This window comes from Centropristis striata, chromosome 6 (assembly GCF_030273125.1).
Source record: "Centropristis striata isolate RG_2023a ecotype Rhode Island chromosome 6, C.striata_1.0, whole genome shotgun sequence".
Taxonomy (NCBI): domain Eukaryota; kingdom Metazoa; phylum Chordata; class Actinopteri; order Perciformes; family Serranidae; genus Centropristis; species Centropristis striata.
Genome location: NC_081522.1, coordinates 41,483,773 through 41,498,244, shown reverse-complemented (window position 1 = coordinate 41,498,244; position 14,472 = coordinate 41,483,773). Strand labels below are relative to the sequence as shown.

At 39.7% G+C, this 14,472-nt stretch overlaps 1 protein-coding gene across 1 annotated transcript; it reads left to right on the top strand.

Moving 5' to 3' along the window:
• The first annotated feature begins 3,397 nt into the window (after positions 1 to 3,397).
• Positions 3,398 to 10,814, top strand: c6h11orf58 (chromosome 6 C11orf58 homolog). The gene is made up of 5 exons (XM_059334639.1): positions 3,398 to 3,544; positions 4,648 to 4,731; positions 6,082 to 6,142; positions 6,320 to 6,429; positions 10,240 to 10,814. Exons 1-5 carry the CDS (start codon positions 3,491 to 3,493, stop codon positions 10,486 to 10,488), a joined length of 558 nt encoding a protein of 185 aa, XP_059190622.1. The 5' UTR covers positions 3,398 to 3,490; the 3' UTR covers positions 10,489 to 10,814.
• Positions 10,815 to 14,472: the final 3,658 nt, after the last annotated feature.

Genomic DNA, 14,472 nt, shown 5'->3' with positions numbered 1-14,472 from the left:
AACCAACAACCAACAACCAACCAACCAACAACCAACAACCAACCAACCAACAACCAACCAACAACCAACCAACCAACCAACAACCAACCAACAACCAACCAACCAACCAACAACCAACCAACAACCAACCAACAACCAACAACAACCAAACAAAACCAACAACCAACAACCAACAACAACCAACAAACAACAACCAACCAACAACCAACCAACAACCAACAACCAACAACCAACCAACAACCAACCAACAACCAACAACAACCAAACAAAACCAACAACCAACAACCAACAACCAACAACAACCAACAACCAACAAACAACAACCAACCAACAACCAACCAACAACCAACAACCAACAACCAACAACAACCAACAACCAACAACAACCAACAACCAACAACCAACGACCAACGACCAACAACCAACCAACAACCAACAACCAACAACCAACAACAACCAACAACCAACAACCAACCACCAACAACCAACAGGACTGTATGAAGAGACGGAGCGAATCATTTCTCACCTGTTGCCAACTAACTGATTCATTTTTAACTAATCTCTTTTTTACGAGTGAGAACAAGACACATTTCTTTAGAGTTTTGATTCACAGTTTTGAAACAGAATCAATTTTTCTGCACTTAGACTGCACAGTTAAGCAACAATGTATAATTTATAACACGAGTGAATTTCTTTTTTTTAATCTGCAGTGAGCTGTTCTCTAGTTCAGACTGTCATTTTTATGAGTGAATTAAAGATTGTAATGAAAACCAACACACACACACACACACACACACACACACACACACACACACACTGGGACACTGGGAGTGTTTTAACATGAATCATGTATTTATTACATTGTTTGGCCTCAACTACTGAATGTTTTCTTTATAACAATGCTCACGGTCCTGTCAATCAACTGAAATGCTTTATAATGTAACACGATATTACGTTTATTATGTCATTAATAATAAAAAAAATATGAAAATAACATATCAATGTGTTGGTCATGAGGTGAATAAAAAAAGTTGTTAATAATTTATGTCCTAAAACCAGTCTGATGTCATGGGGTCCTTTCTGACCACAGGTGTGATTCTTTTTACTGTATTCCTGCTGACATCTAAAAATGAACAATGTTTTCAAAACATAAGTTTCACTGAAAGTTGACATAATCTACTCTGTTCATTCCCATCAAGAAATTATCATTTCACTATAACTATTTAAAAAAATCAGGTTTTGTTACTTATTTTCTTTTGAAATGAGGCCTAATTTTGTATATTTGAGTAAAAATTGACCAATAATAATGAAAAAAATATGAAAATTATATATCAATGTGTTGATCATGAGTTGCCTTAAAAGGTGAAAAAAAAGTTGTTAATTTTTTTCTAGATGTCCTAAAACCAGCCTGGTGTCATGGGCTCCTTTAGACCCCTGAGGACCATGGGGGATATAAAAATGTATAAAACACGTAAAAATGTTGAAGAAAGTTTATATGATCTATAAAGGATTCAGAGGGGAACACATGCTGGAAATGTCAAGCAAGTCTGTGAAAGTGAACCTTTATTAATGGTTGATGAAGATGATTTGGGGTCAAGAAGGAGCCAGGAGGGTTAAAACACTGGAAGAAAAAAATAACATGAAAAAAAAAATGAAAAAACATGTTATTTGGTGCAAGTTTTCCTTTAAGGTCAAAACCATAAAACATTCAAACTATATAAACTAGAACAGAAACAACAAACCCTAATGGCATTATTTTAAATGTGATGGAGACAACTTTACATGTTTCTCCAGGCAGAAGGAAGCAGCCTTCCAAAGTCACAAACAGCCAAAGAAAACTCATCCAGGATGAACAACTGGTAGAAAATAACTAGAGAGAAACATTTAGTTGATGAAGACGAACAGGATGAACAACAACAACCACCTGTAATCCCTCCATTCTCCACATAATGTTTGCATAATGAGCAGTTATTCTGCCCTGATTTAGTCTATATAAACACGTTTTATTTACATTTACGGACAGATGACAAATTCAAAGGAAAGTGTTTCATTAACCCTTTGTAGTTTGGGGCTATTGTGTCAGTTTTTGACTCTTTTTCATTCTGTCTGAATATGCAACTTAACTAATGATCACCATGTCATGCTGCTATCATCTTTTTCAGCTCAACCTCATTATTATCAAGAAATTTTGACTTACTGGGTCAACATTTTGAAACACAAAAAAACATAAAAAACACAAAAAACACACAAAAAATAGCCCAAAATCACACAAAAAAATAAACACAAAAGAAAACTGCTGAATGCACACTGCAAAATCTGCAAAATCTCTGCAAAAAAAGTAAAATCATGTTTCTACACTTGGTCTAGGTTTTTTCTACTTTTGCTAAAAAAGAGTTGATGCACTAAATGTGACATGGAAACTTGTGTAAGTGGATTTCTGTAGTGGATAAAAACAGAAAGCAGATGCTTCCAGACAGACAGACGGCGTTGTTGAATGAAGCCACTAACTTCCTGTCGTTCTCTCTCTGGTTTGATAAAACTTACCTTGATTTTCTGCCTGATGGATCCTATGAAACCTTTCTATCCTGATGGGAGTGTTACGTCTCCATCCACATGAACCAGCAGAGACTCTGAAAGAAATGGACCGGCCACTGGGACTGGAACTGCTGGTTTGTAGACTTCTGCTCTGAAGCCTTGAGACATTTTGTCTTGGTTTGTCTTTTGTCTTGGTTTCTTGGAACCAGAAGTAACCGTATTTAGATAAGAGCTGAGAAGCAGAACACCAAGTTATCTCTAACACTAGTCCTGGGGAACTAGTTTAGTTAGCAAGATGATCTAAATAAACTGGAAGACAATTCTCTAAAGTGTCTTTTAGTGCAACCAAATGTGGAACAAGACAGTTTTAGGCGGCTTATATGTTTAACTCTATGGAGTCTTATAGGGCTATTTTGTCCATTTTTGGATTCTTTCCATGTCTTTTTGTGTCTTTGTAAGTCCTTTTGTGTGTTTTTTGTGTGTGTGGGGTTTTTTTTTTGTCATTTTGGGTCTGTTGTGTCTTTTTTTGTTATTTTGTGTCTTGTTTTGGTCATTTTGTGTCTTTTTTGGTCATTTTGTTTCTTTTTTTAGTAATTTTGTGTCCTTTTTTGTCATTGTATGTCTTTGTTGTCATTATACGTGTTTTTGGTAATTTTGCGTCTGTTTTGGTCATTAGACGTGTTTTTTTTTTGGTCATTTTATGTATTTTTTGGTCATTTTGTGTCTTTTTTGGTCATTTTGAGTCTTTTTGTGCATCAAAGGGTTAATAGGGTGCAGTACCACCCCCCGCCGCTCGGTGGTCAGCGGCAGCAGAGAGTTCAACATAACAGACCAAACACACACAAAGAAGACGGTACCGGAAGTGGCGTCACAGAGAATTGTTGACAAATTCCAGCTAGCTGCTGCTAGTTAGCATGAGATTAATCTGACATTTATTGATAAACTAACGGTGATAATGAGTTGTCCAGAGGACAGACACGGGACAAAGCGACCAGCGTCTCCTAGCGACGTGAGTAGAACCATAAACACTGGTCACGAGCCGTGAATTAACGTGTCGGGACACGTTGTTACTGTTAGCATCATGTTAGCATGCGTGCTAACGGTTTATCCTGATCAGTTTGTTTTCTTTATTATCATTTATAGATTTAAAATGATATTAAACTAAATATATGATACACAGAGCGATGATTCATTAATATTATTGGTTATTATACGTCTTTATCTGTCCATTTTATGTATTTTTTGGGTCATTTTGTGTCTTTTTTGGTCACTTTGTGTCTTTTTAGGTAATTTTGTGTCTTTTTTGGTCATTTTCTCTTGATCATGATTTTGGTTATCATCAATAAAATCATGTTAAATGTCTAGATATCAGCTCTGATATTAAACTGATGAAATAAAAATGATTAGATCAGCTTGTTTTCTTCAGTTTCTGGTTCATTTTAATGTCTGGTTCAACTAAAGGTTCATTTGTTTGGACAAATATAATGATGACAACAACAATATCTGATAAGAGTTTAATTTAAGAGCTGATATCTAGACATTTAACATGGTTTTATTGATTATAACCAAAATCATTAGCAATTGTGTCTTTTTATTGGTTCTTATACATCTTTTTTTGGTCATTATTTGTCTTTTTTAATTTTGTGTCTTTTTATTCGTCATTTTACGTCTTTTTTTGTTCATTTTGTCTTTTTTTTGTTTATTATACGTCCTTTTTGGTCATTTTGTGTCTTTTTTTGGTCAATTTGTGTATTTTATGGTAATTTTACATCTTTTTTGTTAATTTTGCGTCTTTTTATTGGTAATTTTACATATTTTTTAGGTCATATTGTGTCTTTTTTGGTCATTATACTTCTTTTTTTGGTCATTTTGTGTCTTTTTTGTTCATTTTGTGTCTTTTTATTGGTCATTTTACGTCTGTTTTTGGTCATTTTGTGTCTTTTTTCATCATTATGTGTCTCAGCTAGGCTGCAGCTCATTGACGGACTGAGAGAGTAAAGGGACGGGAGGCTGTTGGTTAGAAACAGTCCATGTGTGAATCATCTGCTGTTATGAGCATGTTGTGTTGAATGGAGTGTTGAGAGAATAAACCAACATGTTTAACTTTGGCAGAACGGCGCCACCCAGTGGGCGTCAGCTGATCTGGGCAGCAGCGAGAGGAAGCAGAAGTTTTTACGTCTGATGGGCGCCGGAAAGGTTCGTTCTGTTACTGAACACAGAGAAAGACACAGAAAATAAACGCTTTGTCACTATAACCATCTTTTTATTTATCTATTTATTTATTGGATCTCTGTTAGCACCAGCACATTAGCATAGCTATTCTTCCTGGAGTTCAAACATTAAGTCAAACTGTCCATTCGCCCAGATCAACAATAAAACAACAACAACAACAACAGTCAATACAGTCACAACACATATAGAATACACAACATACAGACACCAGTATAGCATACAAACAGATACCAACAAAATAAATAAAAGATGGATAAAGGAAAAGATAAAGCGTCTCACAGGAAGATTATACAAAGACCCTTGTGGACCCGAACAGTTTATCTGCTGCAGCTGCAACATTAATAGAAACTGTTTTAGCAAAAATCAACTCCTCTTTGGAATCTATTAATACGATATAAATGGCAAGGTTCCACTCCAGAACGGCTCTGAACACAACAGATTTCTTTAATGTTATAAAGTAAACCTCCCTCAGTAGCAGGTAGAGTTGTCATCATACTAAAATGTTCAAGTAAATACATGCTTTTCAACTTGATACCGATACTCAGGAAAATATTCGATACTCGATTCCATTTTTGATACCACAAGGATAAAAACAAAGACCCCAAAATTGAACAGAAATATTTTTATTAACAAGAAAAATGCAACATGTAAAAACGAACAGAACCACAGGTTAAATATTTATAATAAAAAACAGTTGTGCAAAAAGAAACTGCAACTATGATAACAAGCTTCAGGTCTGAGGTAGTGCAATAAATAAATAAATACAATACACAATAACAGTTAGAACAATATTTCCGGCTGTGTGTGTTGCTGTCTGGTTGCTTTTCTCTGCTTCATTCTGGGAAAATAACACGTTTCAGTCACCAACATTTATGTAAACTTATTAACTCTTAATGCTTATGTAACTGACACTGTGTATACTACAGGGGGGATCGATACTTTTTATTTCTTTTTTTAAAGATTATTTTTTTGGCATTTTGTTGCTTTATTGATAGTGAGAGATAGAAAGGGGGTGATAGAGGGGAAGACATGCGGCAAAGGGAGCTCAGGCCGGATTCGAACCCGGCTCCGCCGCAGCACACGGCATACATGGTTAGCGCTCTACCGGTGTGAGCCACCGGGACGCCCCTGATCGATACTTTTTAAAATGAGTATCGTATCCGGATACAACGTTTTAGTATGGATACTTTTTGTCAACCCTAGCAGCGTGTCTGTCAGATAATGATGTGGACCAGAGAACAACCCTAGCAGCGTGTCTTGTTGGTTAATAATGTGGATCAGAGAGTTGTGACTGTCGATTGTTTGTGTCTCCAGAAAGAACCGACGGGACGCCTCGTCATCGGAGACCACAAGTCCACGTCCCACTTCCGCAGCGGTAAGCTCCTTTATGATGGTGATGGTGACGTGATGACGTGTGTCCCTGTGCTCTGATTACCCATGATGCCTCAGCCTTAACGCCGCTCCCCACCACACGTCCGCCACACACATCGGTCCCTGGTGGGTAGATGTGCTGTGGCTGGGGTGCCTGCTGTGACTGCTGTCTCCTCTGCAGGGCAGGAGGACCGCCGCATGAACGAGCAGCTGGAGATGCAGTACCAGCAGAGCATGGACGGGAAGCTGTCGGGACGCAACCGCAGACACTGTGGGCTGGGCTTCAGCGAGGTGAGGCTCCTCAGATACCAGACTTTTACTCCTCAGATACCAGACTATCACTCTAACCAAATACACAGTGGGCCAACATGTAAAACTTGGACAAAGTCGCGGGCCAACATTGATATTTATTGAAAAAATGGACCTAAACAAGTTCAAACGAAATGGAACAAGCAAAGCCTGATCGAATATCGAAAATCGAATATCAAATAAAACAAACAAACACATCAATGGCATTCATTTCTTAAATAAAATTAAAATTAAAATCCTATGTCCCTTTATTTTATATGCTGCCTTCTTTAAATTTAAATTTAACAGTAATCTTTTTCCACAGGCTAAAAATAAATGTGAGAATAAAATAACAATAATAAACCAAATGACTAATAATAATATCCTTCAATGAATGTGCAGCCATTCAAGCCTTGGACTAGCAAGAAAAAGTGCATAAAGAAACTTTAATTGTTGCTCAGTTTGCTCCACACTGATCTACTGTGTTCAAGCCAAAACACCAGCAGAGCATTCTGGGATTTGTAGTTTTATTTGTGCTGTATAATACCGGCGGGCCAGCTCTGGTTGTCATTTGGTATTTCCTCGCGGGCCAAATATAATTATACTGCGGGCCAAATTTGGCCCGCGGGCCAGAGTTTGACACCTCTGCTCTAGAGTCTTGGGATATTTTGTCGGTTATTGAATTCTTTTCATTCTGCCACTTAAAAAATGTTTACCATGCCGTGGTGTTGGTATCATTTTTTCAGGACAACCTCACCTTCATGACCTGATAAAATCAGATTATATATACATTTTTAAATCACGTTAATCCTCAATGAAGAATTTTAAATCAAATCAAATATGTAAGATCACTTCACATGGAGACAAAAAAAACCTGCTGAGTGCAAATACATAAAGTACCTGGAATACTACAACTAATAAAAACTAAACTAAAACTAATAAAAACTAAACTACAACTAATAAAAACTAAACTAATAAAAGACTCCTGTCTGTCTCTCTCTGCAGCATGTCAGACACCAGTTAACCCTTTCTGTCTGTCTCTCTCTGCAGCCTGTCAGACACCAGTTAACCCTCCCTGTCTGTCTCTCTGCAGCCTGTCAGACACCAGTTAACCCTTTCTGTCTGTCTCTCTCTGCAGCCTGTCAGACACCAGTTAACCCTTTCTGTCTGTCTCTCTCTGCAGCCTGTCAGACACCAGTTAACCCTTTCTGTCTGTCTCTCTCTGCAGCCTGTCACACACCAGTTAACCCTTTCTGTCTGTCTCTCTCTGCAGCCTGTCAGACACCAGTTAACCCTTTCTGTCGGTCTGTCTCTCTGCAGCCTGTCAGACACCAGTTAAGCCTTTCTGTCTGTCTCCCTCTGCAGCCTGTCAGACACCAGTTAACCCTTTCTGTCTGTCTCTCTCTGCAGCCTGTCAGACACCAGTTAACCCTTCCTGTCTGTCTCTCTCTGCAGTCTGTCAGACACCAGTTAACCCTTCCTGTCTGTCTCTCTCTGCAGCCTGTCAGACACCAGTGAACCCTTTCTGTCTCACTCTCTCTGCAGCCTGTCAGACACCAGTTAACCCTTTCTGTCTGTCTCCCTCTGCAGCCTGTCAGACACCAGTTAACCCTTTCTGTCTGTCTCTCTCTGCAGCTTGTCAGACACCAGTTAACCCTTTCTGCCTGTCTCTCTCTGCAGCCTGTCAGACACCAGTTAACCCTTTCTGTCTGTCTGTCTTTCTGTCTGTCTCTCTCTGCAGCTTGTCAGACACCAGTTAACCCTTTCTGTCTGCCTCTCTCTGCAGCCTGTCAGACACCAGTTAACCCTCCCTGTCTGTCTCTCTCTGCAGCCTGTCAGACACCAGTTAACCCTTTCTGTCTGTCTCTCTGCAGCCTGTCACACACCAGTTAACCCTTTCTGTCTGTCTCTCTCTGCAGCCTGTCAGACACCAGTTAACCCTTCCTGTCTGTCTCTCTCTGCAGCCTGTCAGACACCAGTTTAACCCTTCCTGTCTGTCTCTCTCTGCAGCCTGTCAGACACCAGTTAACCCTTTCTGCCTGTCTCTCTCTGCAGCCTGTCAGACACCAGTTAACCCTTTCTGTCTGTCTCTCTCTGCAGCCTGTCAGACACCAGTTAAGCCTTTCTGTCTGTCTGTCTCTGCAGCCTGTCAGACACCAGTTAACCCTTTCTGTCTGTCTCTCTCTGCAGCCTGTCAGACACCAGTTAACCCTTTCTGTCTGTCTGTCTGTCTCTCTCTGCAGCCTGTCAGACACCAGTTAACCCTTTCTGTCTGTCTCTCTCTGCAGCCTGTCAGACACCAGTTAACCCTTTCTGTCTGTCTCTCTCTGCAGCCTGTCAGACACCAGTTAACCCTTCCTGTCTGTCTCTCTCTGCAGCCTGTCAGACACCAGTTAACCCTTTCTGTTTGTCTCTCTCTGCAGCCTGTCAGACACCAGTTAACCCTTTCTGTCTGTCTCTCTCTGCAGCCTGTCAGACACCAGTTAACCCTTTCTGTCTGTCTCTCTCTCTCTGTCAGACAACAGTTAACCCTTTCTGTCTGTCTCTCTCTCTCTGTCAGACAACAGTTAACCCTTTCTGTCTGTCTCTCTCTGCAGCCTGTCAGACACCAGTTAACCCTTCCTGTCTGTCTCTCTCTGCAGCCTGTCAGACACCAGTTAACCCTTTCTGTCTGTCTCTCTCTGCAGCCTGTCAGACACCAGTTAACCCTTCCTGTCCGTCTCTCTCTGCAGCCTGTCAGACACCAGTTAACCCTTTCTGTCTGTCTCTCTCTGCAGCCTGTCAGACACCAGTTAACCCTTCCTGTCTGTCTCTCTCTGCAGCCTGTCAGACACCAGTTAACCCTTTCTGTTTGTCTCTCTCTGCAGCCTGTCAGACACCAGTTAACCCTTTCTGTCTGTCTCTCTCTGCAGCCTGTCAGACACCAGTTAACCCTTTCTGTCTGTCTCTCTCTCTCTGTCAGACACCAGTTAACCCTTTCTGCCTGTCTCTCTCTGCAGCCTGTCAGACACCAGTTAACCCTTTCTGTCTGTCTGTCTGTGCAGCCTGTCAGACACCAGTTAACCCTTCCTGTCTGTCTCTCTCTGCAGCCTGTCAGACACCAGTTAACCCTTCCTGTCTGTCTCTCTCTGCAGCCTGTCAGACACCAGTTAACCCTTTCTGTCTGTCTCTCTCTGCAGCGTGTCAGACACCAGTTAACCCTTCCTGTCTGTCTCTCTCTGCAGCCTGTCAGACACCAGTTAACCCTTCCTGTCTGTCTCCCTCTGCAGCCTGTCAGACATCAGTTAACCCTTTCTGTCTGTCTCTCTCTGCAGCCTGTCAGACACCAGTTAACCCTTTCTGTCTGTCTCTCTCTGCAGCCTGTCAGACACCAGTTAACCCTTTCTGTCTGTCTCTCTCTGCAGCCTGTCAGACACCAGTTAACCCTTCCTGTCTGTCTCTCTCTGCAGCCTGTCAGACACCAGTTAACCCTTTCTGTCTGTCTCTCTCTGCAGCCTGTCAGACACCAGTTAACCCTTTCTGTCTGTCTCTCTCTGCAGCCTGTCAGACACCAGTTAACCCTTTCTGTCTGTCTCTCTCTGCAGCCTGTCAGACACCAGTTAACCCTTTCTGTCTATCTCTCTCTGCAGCCTGTCAGACACCAGTTAACCCTTTCTTTCTGTCTGTCTCCCTCTGCAGCCTGTCAGACACCAGTTAACCCTTCCTGTCTGTCTCTCTCTGCAGCCTGTCAGACACCAGTTAACCCTTCCTGTCTGTCTCTCTCTGCAGCCTGTCAGACACCAGTTAACCCTTCCTGTCTGTCTCTCTCTGCAGCCTGAGCCTCCGCTGCCCGTCCCTCCAGTGGACGGTGAGGTTAAACCCACAGAGCCAGAGCCAGAGAAGTCCTCCAGTGAAGAGAAACCCACAGAGTCGAAGGAGGACCGGGACAGCGAGTCGGACCCGGAGGACCGGGCCTCGGACCGGGCCTCGGACCGGACCTCGGACCGGACCGCCTCCAGCTCAGACAGCAGCGACGACGAGCGCAAACACGGCTACAAAACACCGTCTGACAAGTCATCGTAGAAACGTTTCAGCAGGGAAAATTAGTTTTGTAACCTCAAATTTGTACATTTTGATGTTCTTTGTTTAAAGTAGGCAGCATCTCAGTCCTTTTTACTGTGTAGGAACGGTTCTCTACACAAACACACCATCCTGAACCGCATGAATTCAGTTTACAGGATAAAACCTTTTGGAGGCATATCAAGTTAAAGATGGATTACATTTTTATTTGAACATTTTAACTCAGTCACTGAAACGGGATCGCTTGCCATTCAGCATGATTGGTATAAACATTGTGAATTTTGTGAATTCTTGTTTGAAAACCAATAAAAGGAAGTGTCAGTTTGTCATTCGCTCTTCTTTAAATGAAAACTGCAGTTTGTTATGTGAAAGATGCTGTTTTAGCTTTCTGCAGCATGAATCCTGGTAAAGATACATTGCAACAACAACTGACAAAAATAAGAAATAAATATCTAGAATTAAGCAAATACATGCTTGAAACAAGTCAAATTATCTTCCAGTGCAGTGAGTACATTTTACTCTGAAAGAATTCTTTAAATAAGTAAAAATATCTAGAAACTGGAAAATCAATGATGTGTTGAAATAAATCCAAAAATACAGGATGTTAGTTTTGGCAAAAAACAAAAACAAGATGTACGTAACTGACCTCAGTAAACTGAGCAGCGACTCCTTGGAGTGTCTGTTAGTCCAACCAAACACTGAACAAGACATTTAATGAACATTAGTTCAAAATACAGTGAAAGGGTCAAAGTTATGAGACCAAACCGCTAAACGTCCTCTTTTCTATCTATATAACGTTATATATAACTTTATTGACACGTTGCCGTGGATACGCATTGTTCTGCTTCTCTCCTGGTGACGGCTCGCCTTGTCAGTGACCTGTCAATCAAAGGTAGCCCCGCCCCAAATCATACGATTCTTTATCTTCTATTTTCTTCTAAATGGGGCCATTATTAGAACTATTGACATCAGATTGTCTTGAAGAAGATTTTTAACTAGTGATTGAGACCATAATGTTGTCCTGAAAACATTTCTGAGGGAATAAATCTTTTCAAAGTTTTCAAGTTTTGCACTGAAATGAATGGGCAGATTTTATTTGCAGCTAAACTCAGCGCCCCCTGCTGGAATTTATGGTAGAATGCAGCTTAAGACACTTCCTGGTTTGCCTCCTGCTCAGACCAGGAGGTTGCCGCCTGGTAGCGATGCTGTCATGGGAACGCCCCGGACTCGAACACGCCCTCTGTTCTGTTCAGCAAATCAAAAAAAATGCCGGTACGTGAAATTAAAGATGGCGGCCCGCGGCTCCTGAAGAGGAAGAGGTCCAGTCCGTCCAGCGTCTGCTCCGTTAGCCCGCCAACCGCTGGCAGCGGGTTTCAGTCCGTGTCATTATATATATAATAATAGATACACACACACACACATGCACGTACGCACGCACACACCTCACACATGCATACACATGCTTCAAACACACGCACGCACACACACACACAGTAACTTTATGTGATTTTAATTACACACACACACACACACACACATTTTGAGGTTAAAGGGCATAGTTATAAATCTCTGAAGAATCTCATCATAGTGTACACACACCGGCAGTAGCCCCCGTGGCCCTTTCAGAATTTCCCCAGAGGAAATTTTCTAGTTATTATTATTATTATTATTATTATTATTATTATGTTTTGGAAATGTAAATAAACCCGTAACCTGTGGCTATAAGATATTTGCAGATTTATTTTAGATAACATCACCTGTGTGACCTCATGTTCCTCTTGCCAGATGGACTTTTGGGTTTTAAATGAGTAACATTTCAGTTAAAAAATAATATTATTTAATTAATCTAATTATAATCCTTGCAAAGTTTAACATCCATAAATGTAAATTTGCCAAAGTGAAACCTTTCTTTTGTGTTTTTATGAAAGAACTGGAGATGTGTGTGTGTGTGTGTGTGTATATATGTATATATATATATAATTTTACTACTATTGTTACTAGTTTCATTTTCTATTCATGTATTTATTTTTGTATTTAGATGTTTCTCAAAAATGATTAATATAATGTTTACTCTGCTACTTCCGTTACTGCACTACTGCTGGATATGTTCTATTCATGAATGTGAAATAAAGGTTTTATTAAAAAAATAAAAACCTCAGGGGGTTAAAACCTGTCGGAACATGAAGTCATTATTATTATTATTATTATTATTATTAATATTAATATTATTAATAATAATAATAATAATAATAATAACAACATTATTAAGACCGGGAGCTGTTAAAGTCTTGTGCAATCATATGCAAATCTATTGTTTGTATTTAGTTGTTTTCCTCATTATTGGTTCTGATTGAAGACTGAAAAGAGGATAAATAAGTGAAATAATGTTCTGTGGCTAAAGTTACAGTGTTTAAAGTCTGCAGCTGTAAATGTTGCATTTAATACAAATGAAGCTTTAAGCTTTTGTGTTTTCTGAGTCAGTGTGTCGCTTTATTAGAGATTATTTGTCACATTCATATTTTAACTGATTATCAGTTTTATGAGATCCTGTCAGCTAGTTTTAATCAGTTATCTTGATGCCAGTGCTCACTGTGAGCAGGCTGCATTCATAAACCAGAGGAGTGTGTTTGTCCCACAGTCTGTGCTGAACCCTGAACTCACCACGGATAACTCAGACGTGCAGCATCACTAACAGCAGGTAAAACTTCTTCTATGCTTTTCAATTACAAAACAAGAATAAACCAGAGATAAAATGAATACATTAACATGTACTAAGCTTTTGTTGATGTATAAATAAACCCAGTTCCACTGTGATCCAAACTGCGTCATTTACAAGTTGTTGTTGTTGTTGTTTCTTCGTTGTTGACAGTGAAAGTTTAATTTTACATAAATTGCGTTTTCCTTCGAATATTCTACTGAAACAAAAGCGAGAAAATCAGATGAGATGAACTCATGAAGGAAAGTAATGATGATAAAAGCACATTAGAGAGTTTTAAACTAAATACAGTAGAAAGTGAAACCAACAGAAGTCTGATGAGATAAAATCAGCCTGAACTTGTTTTTCCTGCTGCTTCATTTTCTAGCAGCTTCGGTAGAACAACATGAGTTTAAAGAATAAGAGATAGTCAGTTCAATGTAAAAACTGAGAATAAGAGATAGTCAGTTCAATGTAAAAACTGAGGCGGGTTTTTTTGTCAAAAAGTTGAATTTTTAAAATGCCCGAAATTGCTACAAATAACTTTATTCTGGTCTGTTGATACATATTTGAACATAGTTTGTCCAAAAATGACAGAAAAAAGATAAAGTCATACTATAGCATGTCGTTTTTTTGTCAAAAATTGTGAAATTTTAAAATGCCTAAAAATGATTTTAAAAAATGACTTCATTATAGTCTGTTGATACATATTAGAACATAGTTTCTCCAGAAAGTTGTTGTGTTGTGTGAATTGCTGGCGTGTAGAATGAAATCAGCTGAGGGACATCTGGAGGACGTCTTCTGTCCACCTGAAGTGGAATCAGTCTCTGATTATGGATGGTTTCCTTTTTATTGCAATTTGAGATAAACAGAAAACTTTTTCTTAATTTGAATAGCGTTCTAACACGTTGGTATGTCTAGTGAATACAAGTGGCAGCTGGCCCGACCACAAGAGGAAACAGGCCAACCCTTTCTGCTGCTGTCATTATGGCGCTTTATAAACAGGAAACACCAACCTTTTCTCTCAAACCGTCTGCACAAAAGTTCAGTTTGGCTGCAGTGTTTTAGATAAATATTGTCATCCCATAAAACATTTCTCCACTGATGTAAATAAAGTTAAACTCTTACTGCAGTTTGTCCTGATTTTAAGTTGTTTTCTATACTAATTATTAATACATGTTTTTCTGTTGTAGGTAGTTTAACCACTGGACAAAATATAAGTTGTCTTTATGTACGAAACAAAGTGAGTGTTACCTTGAAAATGGAGGCAGCTGAGGAGTGGGCTGCATCGT